General features: G+C 39.1%; 1 protein-coding gene across 1 annotated transcript in view; it reads right to left on the reverse strand.

Moving 5' to 3' along the window:
- Positions 1 to 19,231, reverse strand: part of LOC122565558 (mucin-16-like) — a 105,943-nt gene extending 86,712 nt beyond the window's left edge. Inside the window, exons 1-17 of the mRNA XM_043721610.1 lie at positions 19,093 to 19,231; positions 18,701 to 18,861; positions 18,548 to 18,612; positions 17,649 to 17,818; positions 16,914 to 16,940; positions 15,985 to 16,149; positions 15,523 to 15,684; positions 15,083 to 15,232; positions 11,901 to 12,065; positions 11,334 to 11,498; positions 10,802 to 10,966; positions 7,965 to 8,129; positions 7,272 to 7,418; positions 6,797 to 6,964; positions 5,651 to 5,806; positions 5,186 to 5,347; positions 4,736 to 4,897 (exon numbers count right to left, since the gene is read on the reverse strand). Of these exons, the coding sequence (XP_043577545.1) occupies positions 4,736 to 4,897; positions 5,186 to 5,347; positions 5,651 to 5,806; positions 6,797 to 6,964; positions 7,272 to 7,418; positions 7,965 to 8,129; positions 10,802 to 10,966; positions 11,334 to 11,498; positions 11,901 to 12,065; positions 15,083 to 15,232; positions 15,523 to 15,684; positions 15,985 to 16,149; positions 16,914 to 16,940; positions 17,649 to 17,818; positions 18,548 to 18,612; positions 18,701 to 18,861; positions 19,093 to 19,231 (2,494 nt within the window). The remainder of the gene's footprint in view (positions 1 to 4,735; positions 4,898 to 5,185; positions 5,348 to 5,650; positions 5,807 to 6,796; positions 6,965 to 7,271; positions 7,419 to 7,964; positions 8,130 to 10,801; positions 10,967 to 11,333; positions 11,499 to 11,900; positions 12,066 to 15,082; positions 15,233 to 15,522; positions 15,685 to 15,984; positions 16,150 to 16,913; positions 16,941 to 17,648; positions 17,819 to 18,547; positions 18,613 to 18,700; positions 18,862 to 19,092) is intronic.
- Between the last annotated feature and the right edge of the window lie 456 nt (positions 19,232 to 19,687).

The raw sequence follows: 19,687 nt of genomic DNA on the forward strand, positions 1-19,687 counted from the left end.
GGGGTTTGGAGGTGGGGGGTGGTGTTGGGGGCGGGGTCTCGCACGCTGTAAACTGCTGCAGTCTCCTGAACAGGAGAAGACTTTAAAAACTCTGAGCACCAGAGTAAAGGCATTTAATCAATTAACCAAATAATCAATTATCTGAACAAAATAGTGCCCGTCCATCTCGTTCAGATAATCGAGGTTCCCCTGTAATTGGTAAAATGTATTTCTACACTGTGCAGCTGTAGTCAACATCATGCTATCAAGTAGACTGCGCTTCTAATGTGTTTTAAACTTGCAGTAGAGTGAAAGATATCAGAAAAGTACAACAGAGTTAGCAAATTTTGAGAAGATTTGTAGCTCAAGTTGAGGTTCTGGATGTAGGTTTGCTGGCTGAGCTGGAAAGTTCATTTTCAGATGTTTTGTCACTATACTAGATATTATCTTCAGTGAGCCTCCGAATGATGCACTGGTGGTGTAGCTCACTTTCTATTTACACGTTTGAGTTTTCTTGGATTGGTGATGTCATTTCCAGTGGTGGCATCATTTCCTTTGAGGATATAATTTCCTGTTTTTTTTCTCAGGTGGTGGTAAATGGGATCCAAGTCAATGTGCTTATTGGTCGACTTCCAGTTGGTATGCCATGCTTCTAGGAATTCTCATGCATGTCTCTGTTTAGCTTGTCCTAAGATGGATTTGTTGTCCCAGTTTTCCAGTGGTGGCATCATTTCCTATGAGGATATAATTTCCTGTTCTTTTTCTCAGGTGGTGGTAAATGGGATCCAAGTCAATATGCTTATTGGTCGACTTCCAGTTGGTATGCCATGCTTCTAGGAATTCTCATGCATGTCTCTGTTTAGCTTGTCCTAAGATGGATTTGTTGTCCCAGTTGAAGTGGTGTCCTTCCTCATCCGTATGTAAGGTTACTAGTGGAGTGTCGTTTTGTGGCTAATTGATGTTCATATATCCGGGTGGCTAGTGTTCTGCCTGATTGTCCAATGTCCAGAGAAGACAGTATTTGTACTCACCACTTGATGAAGGAAGTAAAGTTGTCATTGTTGATCCTTCAAATGTCAATGCTTCAGTTGAGTTTGCTGAAGTTCTTTCTGCTCTTAAACTTGATCGGATAAGAGCTGATGTCAATGTCTTTGCATTTCCTGTTAATGGTGTGGCTATTGAGAAAATCAGCATGTATTGTCATTTAGGGAAATGCAAAATATGGAAGAATACATTGGTTCTTGCACATAGATGTGATTTAGGTTTTATTCAAACTCATATATGATGAAAAAGTCTAATATATAGTTTGGACTGGTTGTAGCAGCTTCCAGTACCTTTACCAGCGTAGTGCTTAGTGCTTCTAAATAAGCCTGGTGGACTATAACCTGGTGCTGTGTTACTTTTAACTTTGTGCTCCGCAGTCCAGCACTGGCACCTCCAAATCATGACTACCATCAATACCACTAACTGCTGGCGCAAAGTGGAGAGGATCTCTAAGAAGATTGTACATATCAATACAGACATCAAGTTTCTACAGAAATGCAGGAAAGCTGAAAGATCCCAAAGGGATTAGAGATCATGAACCCATTCGAGTCCAACTTACCACACAGACTATGCAGAGAGACTTTGCCACCGCACCTCTCGCAAACTCCTCAATCATCTCGCGCACCAACTGTACAGCAGACGCCACAACCTTGAAATTAAGATGGAGTCCACACTCTCAGCCTGCACTCATGATACAGCAGGGCATTGCCAAACAGGCAAGACTACAAAAGTACACTACATACATGTACACCAAGATCAAGAAACTGGAGAAACATCACATCACCACCAGCAGTAGCCAAGCCCGCCCTGGAACTACAGTGGAAAATGTTATCACCGCAGGGAAGTTGATCATCAACTTATTGGACCACACTCTTCAACCAGAAGAGATTGAAGTTCTTAGCAGGGGTCTCAATTTCTGCCCCACCACCAAAATGGACTCAATGGGTCTTGCAGCAGACACGGAGGAATTCATCAGATGAATGAGACTCTAGGAATTCTTTCAAGATGCTAGCAGTGATCACAATGTGCCCACCGAGGGACCAGACTAGTCATCACAGGGGTCCGTAGAAGGGCAACCAGAGAAGGAGTCAACTTGGACCCCTCCAGAGGGCCACTGTCCTGGGCTTGACATGTGTGTTCAAACCGTCAGGAAATATATAAATGTCAGATTCATCAACTGCAGCCCAAGGTAGAGCAAAACATCACCCGACCACAATGCAATGCCATCCATGCTCTCAAAACCAATCACAACATTGTCATCAAACTAGCAGATAAAGGAGGAGCCATTATCATTCAGAATAGAACAGTTTACTGCAAGGAAGTTGATGACTGAACAACCAGGAACACTACAGGCAACTACCAGTTGATCCGACCAAAGAGCACACCCGTGAACTAAACACATTGATCAGGACTTTGGATCCAGTCCTTCAGAGTTCCTTACGCTCCCTTGATCCATGTACTTCTCATGTAGATGACTTCTACTGCCTTCCAAAGATACACAAAGCCAACATACCGGGGCGTCCCGTCGTATCAGGCATTGGGACCCTGTGTGAGAACCTCTTTGGCTATGTTGAAGGCATCTTGAATTCCATGTATTGGGAGCACCCCTCAGCTTCTGTTGCAACACTACAGATTTCTTACAGAAACTCAGCACCCACGGACCAGTTGAACTGGGAACATTCCTCATCACAATGGACATTTCAGCACTCTGCACCAGCATCCCCCACAATGACGGCATCACAGCAACACCTCAGTACTCCACACCAACAACTGCCCATCTCCGAGCACCATTCTACAACTCATCTGCTTTATCCTCGACCACAACATTTTCACCTCTGACAACCAGTTCTTCATCCAAACACATGGAACAGCTATGGGGACCACATTTGCACCCCCAATATGCCAACATTTCATGCACAGATTCGAACAAGATGTTTTCTCTATGCAGGACCTCCAACCAACACTATACACCAGGTACATTGACGACATTTTCTTCCTCTAGACCCATGGTGAGGAGTTATTTGTTCGAACAAACTGCCTGGCTTTCAGGACAACACCATATAACCTTGCCAAGGTAGACGCTGCAAGATGTGTCAGAGTGTCGACACAGATACCACCATTACGCGTGGGGATACCTGCACCATATACGGGGCAGGTACTCATGTGACTCGACCAACATTGTCTAACTCATATATTGCAGGCAAGGTACATTGGTGAGACCGAGTGGAGGCTTGGGCTATGGCAACGGATGAATGAACTCCACACAATAATCAACAGACAGGAGTGTTCCCTCTCATTCGGAGAACACTTCAGCGATCTGGGACGTTCGACCTCAGACCTTCAGGTGACCATCCTCCAAGGTGGACTTCAGGTTAGGCAACAACAATGTACAGTAGTCTAGCAGAGGCTGATAACCATTGGGAATGGCCTCAACTGGGACTTTGGGTTTATGTCACACTACAGGTAACCATTGCACTACACAGACACACACAAATGCACACTCTCCTACAGACACAAACACACTCCTACAGTCTCATACACTCACATAGATCCTCTCATACACAAGCACTCTCTCATACGCTCACACATGCACTCCCATACTCTCACAAGCAACCTCTCACAGACCTATACCTCTTTACACTCACACTCACACACATACACACATACAGACTCTCTCACAGACACTCATAACCCCCCCCCCCCCCAACACACACACACACATGCACAGACAAGTTTGTGGGGTGAAATTTGTACTTGCAGAATTACATTTTATTTTGCTCAGAAACTGCTGTAATCCATGTAAGATTCTTTTTTAGATTAGAATCAGTCTGAACATTGGGGCACAGACAGCCTCACACGGGGCACCTTACACCTTCAGTGTATTATCTGAGCCAACATGCCACCAATTGTTAAAGTTCACACGAGAATGTAACTTTAAGGAAGTTCTGGAATTTACATATGAAAGATCTGAAAGCAACATGCCCATTCTAAAAGATGAGAGATGTAACAAACAATGCAGGTCTTTTTCAATATATAATTTCCGTTACATCACACTGTAAACTTTTCCTATAAATTCTGTGTCCTACGATTTTAAGCTCCACAACCACCTGATGAAGGAGCAACGCTTCAAAAGCTAATGTTTCCAAATAAACCTGTTGAACTATAACCTGGTGTTGTATGATTTTTAAATTTATCAGCATACTGTGAGTTTAAAAACCCTTAATACCTTACTGAGTTTGTCACCTATTTTAATGAGAGTAATAAAAACTTAATTGTAATTGCACAGACATACCAACATGTTGTGATTAACCTTCCATGCTTTTGCAGTATGTGCTTCTTTCTTTCACCAATTTGAAAAAACATAAAAGCATGATAGAAAAGTGTGCCTTTCTTTACCCACCCAGTTGCTGATGAGACTGATGGAGTGAATGTCATTGTTGAGCCTTTAGTAGAGGCCAGTGTTGATGTTGAATAGTTGTGCTCAAAATATTGATCAAAGTCATACATAATGATAGATAATAGGATGGAAAATGCCCTGATTATAACAAACGTAAGTATTCAAACATTTCTGTATTTTGTTAGTATGTTATGCACATTGCCAAAAATATATTACTATAATCTTTTGACAGTTTTCTATTGTGTGCTTTTATGTTCCAGTGGTTTAAGAAATGTCAATAAAGAATGGTTGCAAAGTGTGTTTTTGTCTACTAACCAGTTGTCGATGAGGCTGATGGAGTGAATGTCGTTGCTTCAATTGTTGAAACTTCAGTAGAGGCCAGTGTTGATGTTGATGCTATTGTGCTTGTTGAGGCAGCAGCTGATGAAGAGGTCATTGATGTTGTCAGGGTCCCTGTACTTGCAACTGAAGTTTCTGCTATTGTTATTGAAACAGGTTACCAGAGTGCACAGGACAATGTATTAAACATGTTGTACAATGTTGTGCTTGATATTTTGTTACATAAATATATAATACAAGTTAGTGCATAATGTAACATAGCCTTGTTGAAACAGAGCACACATGTACTGAGAACCATTAGTCTGTGATTTCCCCATGCATCATTATGATCAACAACATAGTCACTTCTCTGGCATGTTGTTCTAGATTTTGAGTTTGACAGGATTAAGAATGGAATAGTTCCAGAAAGAGCTTTCACATACTCACCATTTGTTGAGGGTACTGACGCAGTGACTGTCATTGCTTCAGTTGTTGATACTTTAGTTGAATTCCCTATAGTTGTTGGGGGACGTGTAGAGACAGAAGCTGATGTAGAGATTTGTGCTGTCGTGGATGACTGTGTATTTGCAGTTGATGGTTGTGTTGCTGCTATTATTAAAATAGGTCATGAAATTAATGAGATGTACAAAAAACATGGAACATTATGTTAAACTTTTGGCCAAAATTTTTTTTTTTCTCAGGCTCATTTTTAATACAACTTATCGGTGATGCAACTCCGTGACAAATCAGGACTGATCCAACTGCATATGTTCATTATTCTACTTTGTGGAATCACAGCCAACCTCATGCTAGGTCCTGATGTTATCTATTTGTTGTGAATTTTTACAGTTGTGGTAGAATGAAATAAATCAATAATGATACAGCAGAAAAGAGAAGAGAATCCATGCTCACCAGTTGTCATGGGGAGTGATGTCACTGTCGTTACTTCAGATGTTGATGTTTGTGTCAAACTTGTTGTAGATGTCTCTGCTGCTGTAGCTGTTGAGGTAGAAGCTGATGTAGAGGTCAGAGCTTCTGTGGACACTTGTGTATTTATCAATGTTTTTGCTGTTATTGTTGAAAAATGTTGCATTATTATTGAAGTTCAAAAGTGAATATCGAACAATATATCAAAATTCTTGAATAGAGGTTGCACTAAGTGATTTGTTATGGTCACATATAATGCAACTTAGTGAATAAAGTCACATAGTCTAATAGAATTCTAACAGACATAAAGCAACAAAAGTAATTAGCACATAATTATGGCCAACAGCACACATTTTTAGCGCATTCCTAATTTCTAATTCTTGTTTCTCGTAGTATGACAGAATTAAGGATTTAAAAACTTGGAGTAAGCTGGAAAAGAACAGCAAATAATTATGAAGCCAAATGCCAACGGGATCGGAACACAGGGATGAAGACGTTTTGTTAAAGTTTGCATGCGGGTTTGATGAAATCACATCTGAAATATTGAGTGTAATTTCAACATTTAACAAACAAAATGCCTGCAGTGAAGGAAGTAGAAAGAAAAGTTTCAGTTAACTATTTTCTGGGTTACATAGGGTGTCCTGTGATGAGTGGCTGAGAAAATTGGTTTTATATTTCTGAAGTTTTGAAGAATGAGAGAAGAGCTCATTGAACCATATGAGGTTCGAAAGCAGCTTGGAAGGATAGATGTTGCGGGATTTCTTCCACTGAACAGGGAACCTAAATTGTGAGGGCACAGTCTCACATTGTGGGGCCACAAATTTAAGGCTATTTAGGTGAGAAATGTTTTGCACAAACATTTTGTGAATCTATGCAATTCTCTGCCCCAGAAGGTTCAAGAATGTGTATTGTTGAACATGTTTAAAATTTGGAAAGAGAGGTTTCAGGGCACTTAGGAGGTCAGGGGATATAGAGAGCACACAGGAAGATGCATTTGAAGCCAAAGATAAGCCATAATCATTTTGAATGGTGAAGCTAGCTTAATAGATCATACAGTTAACACCTGCTCCTATTTTCTGAGTCCTTGTGGAAGGACAATGGTAGAATTAATAACAGAACTTGCAAACTCACCACTGGTGGAAGATAGTGAAATTGTAATTGATGTTACTTCAGTTGTTGATCCTGTTGTAGAGCTCACAGCTGGCATTGATACTTTGCTACTTGTTGCAGCAGGAGCTGAGGTGGTAGTTTGTGCTGCAGTGGATGTCTGTGCACTTACAGTGAAATGTTCTGTTGCTACTGTTATTAAAATAGTTGTTAGATTTAATGAGGTGTACAAAAAGGTGTACATTGTAACATCCTAGCAATATAGCCAAAAAGTCACATTCTTAGCTTTGTATATAATGTGACTTATTAACAAGTGTATCATGATCATGTTGCAAAGCAGCAGTCAGCAAATTGTATTTGTACATTTTTCTACACTGCACACTGTCATTGACAGCTTACTGTACTCAACTGTTACATTTGTATTGTGTATTGTTGAACTTGCTGTCAAATGTAAGAAGTCAGAATGGTAGAATAGAGAAAAGACTAATCAGGTTCTTACCACTTGTTGAAGGAAGTGATGTTATCGTTGTCTTTGCTTCAGTCAAGCTTGCTGCAGATGTTTCTGCTACAGTACTTGTTGATCCAGGAGCTGATGGAGAGGTCGGAGCTGCTGTAGATGTCTGTGAACTTGTAGTCAATGTTTCTGCTGCAGTTATTAAAATAGGCAAGATCTATCATTGATGGAAATGTGGAGGATGGAAGAATGTGTCTGGTTTTGCACAAAAGTTTGAATCTCACATAATAATAGTGTATGGGAGAATGTGTTTTTTTTGTATAATAGTTGGCTGTAGCTTATGTTCAAACTCATACTAAAAGTTAAAACTAAGAAGCATCCTGACCTGATTGGAATGGCAGAAACTCACTTAGAAGCAGATATGATAGCAAAGCTTAGGAGGCATTTTGACAGGCACATGAACAGGCAGGGAATACAGACCATGTGCAGACAGATCAGGTTAGTTTAGAATAGCATAATGATCGTCACAGATATAGTGGGCCCAAGGGCCTGTTTCTGCGCTGTCTTGTTCTGCTTTATGTTTTATGGATGTCTTACCAATCATTAGCACCCCATGCATATAGCCAACAATATCTCACAAAAAAGGATTTCACCGTTTTTCAGTACAGCTTTCTATCCTCCAGCAGGTTAAAAGAATTCATAAAAGAATACTTGCATGATGTGCTTTTGTATACCCACCAGTTGTTGTTGAGACTGATAGACTGAACGTTATTGCTTCAGTTGTTGACCCTTCAGTAGAGGCCAGAGTTGATGTTGATGCTGTTGATCTTGTTGAGGCACGAATCAAGGAAGGTGTTGTTGCTGCTGTGGAGACCTTTGTACTTGCAGTCGATGTTTCAGCCACTTTTAGTAAAATAGACATGACTTGTAATTGAGAAAAATGCTGATTATGGAAGACTATTAATTTAATTCATAAGAGTTGTGGTTCTGGGTTTTATTTGAAACTCACATAAAAAAAAACTAAGACGCATCCTGACCTTTTTGTAACAGCAGAACATCATCAAGAGTGTCTTGCATATCATTGGCATTCCATACCTTAAGTTAGACAGGTTTGAGAATGGAATAGTTCACAAGAGTGCTGTTACATACCATTTGTTGAGGGGAGTGATGTAGTGACTGTTATTGCTTCAGTGATAGAGTCATAGAGATGTATAGCATGAAAACAGATCCTTTGGTCCAACTTGTCCATGCTGACTAGATATCCCAACCCAATCTAGTCCCACATGCCAGCACCTGGCCCGTATCCCACCAAACCCTTCTATTTATATTTTCATCCAGGTGCCTTTTAAATGTTGCAATTGTACCAGCCTCCACCACTTCCCGTGCCAGCTCTTTCCATATACGTACCCCCTTCTGCGTGAAAAGGTTGCCCCTCAGGTCTCTTTTATATTTTTCCCCGTTAACCCTAAACTTATGCCCTCTAGTTCTGGACTCCTCCACCCCAGGGAAGAGACTTTCTTTATTTATCCTATCCATGCCCCTCATGATTTTATAAACCTCTATAAGGTCACCCCTCAGCCTCCGACGCTCCAGGGAAAACAGCCCCAGCTTATTCAACCTCTCCCTATGGCTCAAATCCTCCAACCCTGGCAACATCTTTGTAAATCTTTTCTGAACCCTTTCAAGTTTCACAAGATCCTTCCGACAGGAAGGAGATCAGAATTGCGTGCAATATTCCGAAAGTTGTCTAACCAATGTCTTGTACAGCTGCAACATGACCTGCCAATTCCTATACTCAATACTCTGACCAATAAAGGAAAGCATACCAAATGTCTTCTTCATTATCCTGTCTACCTGCGACTCTATTTTCAAGGAGCTATGAACCTACACTCCAAAGTCTCTTTGTTCAGCAACATTCCCCAGGACCTTAGCATTAAGTGTGTAAGTCCTGCTAAGATTTGCTTTCCCAAAATGCCGCACCTCACATTTATCTGAATTAAACTCCATCTGCCACTTCTCAGCCCATTGGCCCATCTGATCAAGATCCTGTGTAAGCTGAGGTAACCTTCTTTGCTGTCGACCACACCTCCAATTTTGCTGTCATCTGCAAACTTGCTAACTATACCTCTTATGCTCACATCCAAATCATTTATATAAATGACAAAAAGTAGTGCACCCAGCACTGATCCTTGTAGGACTCCACTGGTCACAGACCTCTAGTCTGAAAAACAACCCTCCACCACCACCCATTGTCTTCTATCTTTGAGCCAGTTCTGTATCCAAATGGCTAGTTCTCCCTGTGTTCCATGAGATATACTCTTGCTAACCAGTGTCCCATGGAGAAACTTGTCGAATGCCTTAGTGAAGTCCATATAGATCACGTCCATCGTTCTGCCCTCATCAATCCTCTTTGTTACGTCTTCAAAAAACTCAATCAAGTTTGTGAGACATGATTTCCCACACACAAAGCCATGTTGACTATCTCAAGTCAGTCTTTGCCTTTCCAAATACATGTACATCTTGTCCCTCAGGATTCCCTCCAACAACTTGCCCACCACTGACATCAGACTCACTGGTCTATAGTTCCCTGGCTTGTCCTTACCGCCCTTATTAAACAGTGAAACCACGTTAGCAAACCTCCAGTCTTCCGGCACTTCACCTGTGACTATTGATGACATAAAATATCTCAGCAAGAGGCCCAGCAATCACTTCCCTAGCTTCCCACAGGGTTCTAGGGTACACCTGATCAGGTCCTGGGGATTTATCCACTTTTATGCATTTTATGACATCCAGCACTTCCTCCTCTGTAATCTGGACATTTTGCAAGATATCACCATCTACTTCCCTACATTCTATACCTTCCAACACCTTTTCCACAGTAAACACTGATGCAAAATACTCGTTTAGTATCTCCCCCATTCCCTGTGGTTCCACACAAAGGCTGCCTTGCTGGTTTATGAGGGGCCCTATTCTCTCTCTAGTTACCTTTTTGTCCTTAATGTATGTGTAAAAACCCTTTGGATTCTCTTTAACTCAATTTGCCAAAGCTATCTCATGTCCCCTTTTTGCCCTCCTGATTTCCCTCTAAGTATACTCCTACTGCCTTTATATTTTTCTAAGGATTCATTTGATCTATCTCGTCTGGGTGGTGGTGCTTCACTTGAGCTCACTGTAGTTTTTGATGTACTAGTCTTTGTTGATAAAGGTACAGAACTGGAGGTTTGAACTGCTGTGGATGTCTGTGTATTTACAGTTGAAGTTTGTCTTTCTGCTGTTGCTAAAATAGGTGATGAACTTAATGAGGTGTACAAAAATCATTGAATAATATAAAAACATTAGAGCTACAAAAAAAATCATCTTCTCAGTTTGAACTATAAATGCAACTTGTTACCCAATGTGACATGGTCATGTTGTGAAGCAGCAATCAGCAAACTGTATTTGGACGTTATTCTGCACTGTGTTTTTGGAGTCAATATCAAACTCTACTATTACAATTCTGTTATGCCTTGTTATAATCACAATAGAGTGAAAATAATCAGAATTGAGTTAATACTGAATGGAGAAATTGTACTCACCACTTGTTGGAAGATGTGCTGTTGTCATCGTTGTTACTTCAAATTTTGATGTTTCTGTCGAGCTTGCTGTAAATGTTTCTACTGTTGTACTTGATGAGGCATGAGCTGATGTAGAGATCAGAGCTTCTGTTGATGTCTGTGTATTTGTTCTCAATGTTTCTGTGGCTGTTTTTGAAATAGGCATACTTGTTATTGAGAAAGAAATGCTGGTTATGGGATACTATGTTAGTTTAATGCATACAGTCTGTGGTTCATAGATCATAGAATGGTTCCAGGTTTTGTTCAAAATTCTAACTAAAAAGGAAGTTCTAAGAGGTATCCTGACCTTGTTGTAACAGCAGAACATCACCAGGAGTGTTTTGCATATCTTTAACACTCAATGTATTAAGCCAACAATATATTACAATATCTTTACATTTGTTTATATCTTTACACCTTTCCAGTCTGTATTTTTATGTTGCAGCAGCTAAAAGCTTCCAATTTTGATAGGATTGAAAGTGAAATAGCTCAAAGAGTGCTGTCACATACTCACCATTTGTTAAGGGGAGTAACGTAGTAATTGTTATTGCTTCAGTTGTTGGTGCTTCACTTGAGCTCACTGTAGTATTTGAAGTACTAGTCAGTGTTGATAAAAGTGCAGAAGTAGAGGTTTGTACTGTTGTCGACGCCTGTGTATTTGCAGTTGAAGTTTGTCTTTCTGCTTTTGGTAAAATAAGTGATGAACACTTAATGAGGTGTATGAAAAGCACTGGACAACATCAAACATTATTGTCAATACATCACCGCCTCAGTTTTATATATAATGCAACTTATTACCCAATGTGATGTGGTCATGTTGCAAAGCAGCAATCAGCAAATTATATTTGTACATTCTACATTGTGTATTTGTAGTCAACATCACATGATATTCTATAGTTACAATTCTGTTAAGAGTCGGTTAAGTCTGTTAAGAGTCCAATCATATTCTGTATTTCGTTTGCACTCCATGCACATTGTCAAGTATAATCTTTTGGTGTTTTTACATTGTGTGCTTTTATATTCCTTATCTTTTTAAGAAGTCATAATGAAACGGGTGCAAAGTGTGCTTTTGTCTACTCACCAGTTGTTGATGTGACTAATGGAGTGATTGTCAATGTTTCAGTGGTTGACCCTTCAGTAGAGGCCAGTGTTGCTGTTGATGCTATTGTGCTTGTTGTGACAGGAGCTGATGAAGAGGCCGGTGATGTTGTCAGGCCCTGTGTACTTGCAGTCGACATTTCTGTTGCTGAAATAGGTTATATCGATATTAAGGTAACTGTAGAGAATTGATCAAGATATGAAAGTTTAAGCATAAAATGCTGTGACCCATTGCAAAGCACCAAGCACAAATGTTTAAAATCATTTTTTCAACAATTTACTGTTGCAATCTTTTGCAATCTTCCAATATGTGTGTCGACCTTTGAGTTGTTTTATTAGGCATTTAATTTTTGCCATGTGCTTTTGTTAAAGTGCATTGCAAAGTCAATGTTTCAACCATTGTAATCGAAATAGTAGTGTTATTATTGACGTTACGAGAGTATGGGACAATGTATGACCCACTTCGCACCTGCACAGGTTGTGCTTGACATATTATTACATTCATGTAACACCACTTGCTGCATAACAGCATAATCTTGTTGAAACTGAACAAATGCCAAACACGAGTCATTAGTATATGATATTCCCAGTCATCATTATGGTCAACAGCATGACACATAAACCTTTGTCACATTTCCATTCTCTGTTTCTGTCTTCCAAGTTTGACAGGATTGAGAATGGAATGATGTAGAGTTTTGTGCTGCAGTGAATGTCCGTGTATTTACATTCGATATTTCTATTGCTAGTGTTATTAAATTAGTTGTCAGACTGAACAAGCTGTATAAAATGCTTTGAACACCAGCCAACATTATAGACAAGATGCCAGCTTCTTAGTTTCACACATAATGCAACTTGTTGACTAAGAGACGTGTTCATGTTGCACATTAGTAAAGGGAAAATTGCATTTTCCTATGCTAAAAATTGTAGTCATGATACATTCAACTAATATTTTTAGGGAAATATAAAATTTGGAAGAATGCATTGCTTTTTGTACAATATGTGTGCCTTAAGTCTTGATCTGGCTCTTATATAATGATAGATACTATGATGCAACAAGATCTGCTTGTTTAGCTTAGATCACTAAGTGAATTCTACATTTCTTTAGCACTCCATGAACATTACCAACAACATAGTAATATAATATTTTAATGCTCTTCCAATACATACTTTTGTCTTCCAGCAGTTAGAAACTATTCATAAAAGAAAGGTTGCAAAGTGTACTTTTGTTTATCCACCATTGTTGGTGAGACTGATGGAGTGAATGTCATTGCTTCAGTTTTGAAACTTTAGAAGAGAACAATGTTGATGCTGTTATTCTTGTTGAGATAGGAGCTGATGAAGGTGTTGATAATGTTGTTGGGTTCTGTGTATTTGCAGTTAATGATTCTGCCACTGTTGTTGAAACATGTATTATTATTGGAGTCTACTGGTTATTAACATCATATTATTATTGGGATAACCAGACAGTATAGTACAATGCATTAATGATTTTACTAGAAGATTGTACTTGATATTTTGTCATGCAAAATATAACACAAGTTAACACATAATGTGATAACGCCTTATGGTAACAGAATGAAAATCAATCAAGTGTGATCTAAACATGATTCTTCCATGAATAATTCTGGGCAGCAACATAGTAATATCATTTTTGCCTTCTGTTAAAACAAATAAAAATTCAATGAACCAGTATCCACTACCTTCTGAGGCAATATCTTCTGAGACAAGAGAGTTCCATAGTTGCACAATCTCTCAGAGAAAAATACTCTCCTCATCTCTGTCCAAAATGCGTAACTCAAACGGTTTAAATAGTGCCCACTAGTACTTGATGCACCCAAAAGAGGAACAATATTCCCACGTTTTGTTAAAAATCACACAACACCAGGTTATAGCCCAACAAGTTTATTTGGAAGCACTAGCTTTTGGAGCGCCACTCCTTCATCAGGTGGTTGTGGAGTATAAGATTGTAAGACACGGAATTTATAGCAAAAGTTTACACGGTGATGTAACTGAATTATATATTGAAAAAGATCTGCATTGTCTGTTAAGTCTCTCATCTTTTAGAATCCAGGTCTTTTTCAATATATAATTTCAGTTACACCACACTGTAAACTTTTGCTATAAATTCTGTGTCTTATGATCTTGTACTCCACGACCACCTGATGAAGAGACAGCACACTGAAATCTAGTGCTTCCAAATAAATCTGTTGAACTATAACGAGGTGTTGTGTGATTTTTAACTTTGTACACCCCAGCCCAACACTGGCATCTCTAAATTAAGTTTACCTTGTTATGCCCATTTTGTTTTCATATAGTTCAACCATGTTAGTCCTCAGTCTTCGAAACTGTGGTGGAAACAATAGATTTCCTGTCTTGTCCAACCTCTCCTCAAAGGAGAAACTGCTCTTTCTAAGTATCAATCTGGATACTAGTCTTGTAATTTTTTTGCAGATAGGCTTTGTTGCTTAAAAAAAATGTCAAGTTTGCATAAAATGGGTATGCATTTACAAAGAGAAAGCCTGTGTCCTTGGGAATTAACAGAATTCAATTGCTTGGTAAGGTGGATGCACAAAGATTTTTTTCGTTGGTCAAAGTATTTGAAACATGGAGCCGTACTCGCCCAATATATGGTTGAGCATGTAGAACTGTGATGAACAGAAATTTCATCACTCAAGGGATTGACTATATTTGTAATTCTGTGCATTAGAGAGTTGTGGAGTTCTTCATTGTAGAATATGTTTTAAGATTGTGTTAGACAGATTTTAGGTCTGAAGCATTCAAGAGATATAGGAGGAGGGCAGGAAAATGGAATTGATGCCTACTGTTGGCCATGAGCATTTTGAATGGCAGAGGATGCTGGATATGATCATATGGCAAAAGTGAGGACTGCAGATTCTGGAAACCAGAGTTTAGTTCAGAGTGGTGCTGGAAAAGCACAGGAGGGCAGGCAGCATCCGAGCTCTATTCCTGCTGAAGGGCTTTTGCCCGAAACGTCGATTTTCCTACTCCTCGGATGCTGCCTGACCTGCTGTGCTTTTCTAGCACCACTCTGATCTAAACTCTGGATATGATCATATGGTCTACTCCTGATCCTATTAATTGTGTCTAAATCCAAGGTAAGGGATCCAAGTGGTAAAACTATTGAGGGAGAACTTGCATACTCACCGCTTGTTGAAGGTTGTGATGTTGTGACTAATGTTTTTGTTGTTGTCAATACTGCTGTTGAGCTCATTGTACTTGTTGAGGGAAGAGCTGAGGCGGAGATTTGTGCTGCAGTGGATGTCTGTGCATTTACACTTGAAGTTTCTGTTGCTGCTGTTGTTAAATAGCCAAACAACTTAATGAGGTGTGTAATAAAATCATTGAGCAACATCATAAAATTGTGCCCAAAATATTGCTTCTGTAGTTTCGTATATAATGGCTTGGTTATGTTACAAAATAGTGTTTGGCAAATTTTATTTATTCATTATTCTATTCTGTGTAATTGTAGCCAATATCTTAACATATTCTTTTTGCTAACTTTCCATTGACAGTTTTTTAAACTTGCAGGAGAGTGAAAGAAATCGAAATGGTACAACTGAGAAAAAAAGAACCCTGGTACTCACCACTTGCTGATGGGAGTGATGTTATCAATGTTGTTGCTTCAGGTGATGCTTCAGTTGAGCTTGCTGTCGGTGTTTCTGCTACTGCACTTGATGGGGCAAGAGCTGATGTAGAGGTCACAGCTGCTCTGGATGTTTGTGTATTTGTAGTCTGCATTTCTGTGCCTGTTGTTGAAACAGGCTACATTATTTATTGAGTTAATCAAAATGCATGGAACAAATGGTTAAATATTTGTGCACATAGGTTGTGTTTTACACTCGTATATATTGCAAGTTACAAAGTAACATAGCCTTATTGTAACAGAGCGAAAGCACCAAGACTCTTCAGCACATGACTCACATATGCATAGTTGTGGTCAGTGTACTGCTTTTGTTTTGTTAGATTTCCAGTTTGTCCTTCTAATTTCTAATAGTTTGAGAGGGCTGAAAATGAACTGGCTCCAAAGCATGCTTCTGTATACTCACTGCTTGTTGAGAGCGGTGCAGTAACTGTGGTTGATTCCGATATTGATGCTTTACTTGAGCTCCCTGAAGTTCTTTGCGTTACTGTATTCGTTGATACATGAATTGATGTGGAGGTTTGTGCTGTTGTAGATCTTTGTGTATTAGCAGTTGAAATTTCTGTTGGAGCTATTATTAAAATAGGTAGACTTAAATTTGTGTGCGCCAATGCAGGGAATAGCATAATAACAGTCTAGTCCAAACTTAAACTCCTTAGAATCAAGTACGATGAAACTGAGTCACTCAATTGCACATCTCAGCTGTACATTATTGTGCTATAGGCAATTGTAGCATTTAGTTTAAATCCTATACTATAGTAAAAAGGAAGGATTTTTGCATACCACGTTTCATGACAACTGGATGGCCCAAAGTAATGTATTAACAACAAAGTACTTTTTAAAATATAGTCACTGTTATAATGTAGAAACCCCACTGAGAGTAATGTGATCATGACCAGAACATCTGCTTTTGTGATATCAGTTAAGAGTTAACTTGCTGCTTTTTCTCAAATTAGGGTTTGAGATCTTTCATATTTATTTGAGAAAGCAGATTGGGCTTCAGTTTTACATATCGCTTAGAATGCTCAAAATTCTCTCTTATTGAGCTCGAGTCCCATGGTGAGACTTGAAACCACAGCTTCTGACTCTGAGGCAACAGTATGTCCAGTGGAGTCATAGCTCAAACAATAATGGAAATTTGATCAACATACTAGTTCTAACAGAATCTTAGATTGTTAAAGAATGAGCATACAATTTTTCACTGCTTGACACAGAGAGAAGCATGCTTCTTGCCTCAAGTCTGGCTGTTGTGAGATTGCATGTAAAACCGATTGGACGCTATCTTTGTAGAGATGCTAACAACATTAACTTAACAAAGAAAGTCATCATACTTACTGATAACAACCGCTGACTCATGGTAACCTGAAAAACAAATATATTTGGAATGAATTACTTAACCTAGTTAAGACACTTGCCTTTAAAATTGCAATTCATTACATGTTAGATTTAAGTTAGACCAATGTCAGATTGATATGATGGCTTAGATGTTTCACATTTTGTAAGAAATTTGATTTTGCAAAGTTCTCAAATAGAAATAAAAGTAAAAGCAAAATACTGCAGATTCAGTAAATTTGAATTAAAACAGAACATATTGGAGAAATTGAACAGGTCTGGCAGTATCTGTGGAGGGAGTAACAGTTAAAATATGACTGACAAAGAGTCAAATTGGACTCAAAACGTTAATTCTGTTTCTCTGTCCATAGATGCTGCCAGAGCTACTGAGTTTCTCCAGCATTTTCTGATTTAATATAAAAAATAAACCTATGTTTCCTTTTTTGTTTTGCTTTACCAATGAATAAGCAAACAACCAAGCAATAGCAAAATGGAGTCAACTGATCAGGAGTGAGTGACAAGCAACAGACCAAGGGTGAGCAAAGAGATGAAAACTGATTTGTAATCAATAATCCAATGTTTGAGGTTGAGCAAAAAAATGAATAAAGGTGGAACATTGCTTGTGATAGTTGGTGGCAAAATGACAGCAGCAGGAAAGAGAATGCATTTGAAATTATGTTTCAACTATCGACGGTAGAAGTAAAATTGAATGAATATTGAATTAAAATGAATATTTACCATCTACATAGAGACTATTGCTGTCCAGCGTATGTGTTCCTAAAGTGGTGATACCCCTTGTGTTGTTTTGGAATTCACGGTAGATTTGAATTTTATCAACTTGCTGGTTATTGGCACTCTTTTTGAAGGTGCAGATTGCCTCAACCGTACTGTTGCCATCACTTGCAGGCCTGCCACATACAAATACCAAGTGATTAATTTATTTTCAAATGTTAACCATTACATTGCAAAGTTGAATGGTTGAGATTTGATGGTGAATGGCGAAATAAGAGCACCAGCCGTTGACTTCATAGCGAGTTTTGTTGACAACTATCATGAGCACTATGGTGAAGTATTTAACTGTTGTGGTTCTGTTCGCTGAGCTGGAAGTTTTTGTTGCAAACGTTTCATCCCCTGGCTAGGCGACATCATCAGTGCTTGGGAGCCTCCTGCGAAGCGCTTCTTTGATGTTTCCTCCGGTGTTTATAGTGGTCTGTCCCTGCCGCTTCCGGTTGTCAGTTTCAGCTGTCCGCTGTAGTGGTTGGTATATTGGGTCCAGGTCAATGTGTTTGTTGATGGAGTTTGTGGATGAATGCCATGCCTCTAGGAATTCCCTGGCTGTTCTCTGTCTGGCTTGCCCTATGATAGTAGTGTTGTCCCAGTCGAATTCATGTTGCTTGTTGTCTGCGTGTGTGGCTACTAAGGATAGCTGGTCGTGTCGTTTCGTGGCTAGTTGATGTTCATGTATGCAGATTGTTAGCTGTCTTCCTGATTCGTTCCGTGGTCTTTCTCTTAGGCACCTGTTGATGAAGTTGCGCGGGTATCCGTTTTTGGCGAATATCTGAATCTGGGTCATTTAAACATCAATGCATGTTGTTGATTCAGAGAAAGATTACTCTGAGTAATAGTTAATTTCTTACCTGAAGGACACAGACCGACAATGCAGGAATGTTGACATTTGTTGATTGGAATACAGATTACTGAGCTGTAGAGAATTAAAGTGTTGTATTCAGTGTGATGATTGCAATTAAATATAAATTTTTCTAACCAGAATACTTAGATAACATACTTACTGCATCACGAATGTTGGTTGATTCAGTTGTGTACAATGAGGAATTGAGATTTTGTAGAGATGGTGTGAAAGGTAGCTTGAGCAAGGTGAAGGTGATATTAAATTGTTTTTCCTGAATTCCTTCATTTGGTTTAACTGTCACAGGTACAATGGGAGGCTCCACTTTAAAAAAGAAAAGATACAAAGCAAAGTCAATTTACAAATTCCATCAGTTCACTACCCTAAGACAGCTGAGGAGAGAAATCCAACTCCATCTCTCTATATATCAAAATATTAGGGAATATTTCAAAGTTAAAAGATGAAAATAATTTCAAACCACGGGTGAAAAGTACAATACAGAGACAGCATTAAAATAATTGATGTAATCTTGACAAAATATGCATCTTTCTGTACCTGTCAGTAAGGTGGTTATTTGTGTTGTGGATGCTTCATTGGTGGTCACTGGTGTTGCTGAGCTTGTTACTGTTGTTGGAATAGCTGCTGATTCTGTCACAGAAGACAAAATGTTAAAGACTGCTATACAAATATTCATGTAAAGACTCGTTGAGTCATACTGCATAGGAATGGACACTTAGTTCCAACTCATCTGGGTTTTGTAAACTGAACTAGTCACGACATCCCTTAAATCCTTTTCTATCCATGTACCTATCCAGAAGTGCCCTCAGCCTATCCACTTTCCTCTTAAAAAGTCAAATTCTTCAGACTTGCTAACTTACTGATAAATCTTTTTTGCACACTTCCCAGTTTAATAACATCCTTATTTTCACAAGATGATCAGAATTGCATGTGGAACACCAAAACTGGCCACACTAGTGTCCTGTGCAGATATAACATGATGACCCAACTCCGATACTCCTATACTCAATGAAAACCGAAATTACTGTGGAGGCTGTAAATCAGAAATAAACGCAGACATAGCTCGAACAGTTGAGCACGTCTGACAGTATCTGTGGAAATAAATCATAGTAAATGTTTTGGGTCAAGGGAC

This window comes from Chiloscyllium plagiosum, chromosome 31, assembly GCF_004010195.1.
Source record: "Chiloscyllium plagiosum isolate BGI_BamShark_2017 chromosome 31, ASM401019v2, whole genome shotgun sequence".
Lineage (NCBI taxonomy): Eukaryota > Metazoa > Chordata > Chondrichthyes > Orectolobiformes > Hemiscylliidae > Chiloscyllium > Chiloscyllium plagiosum.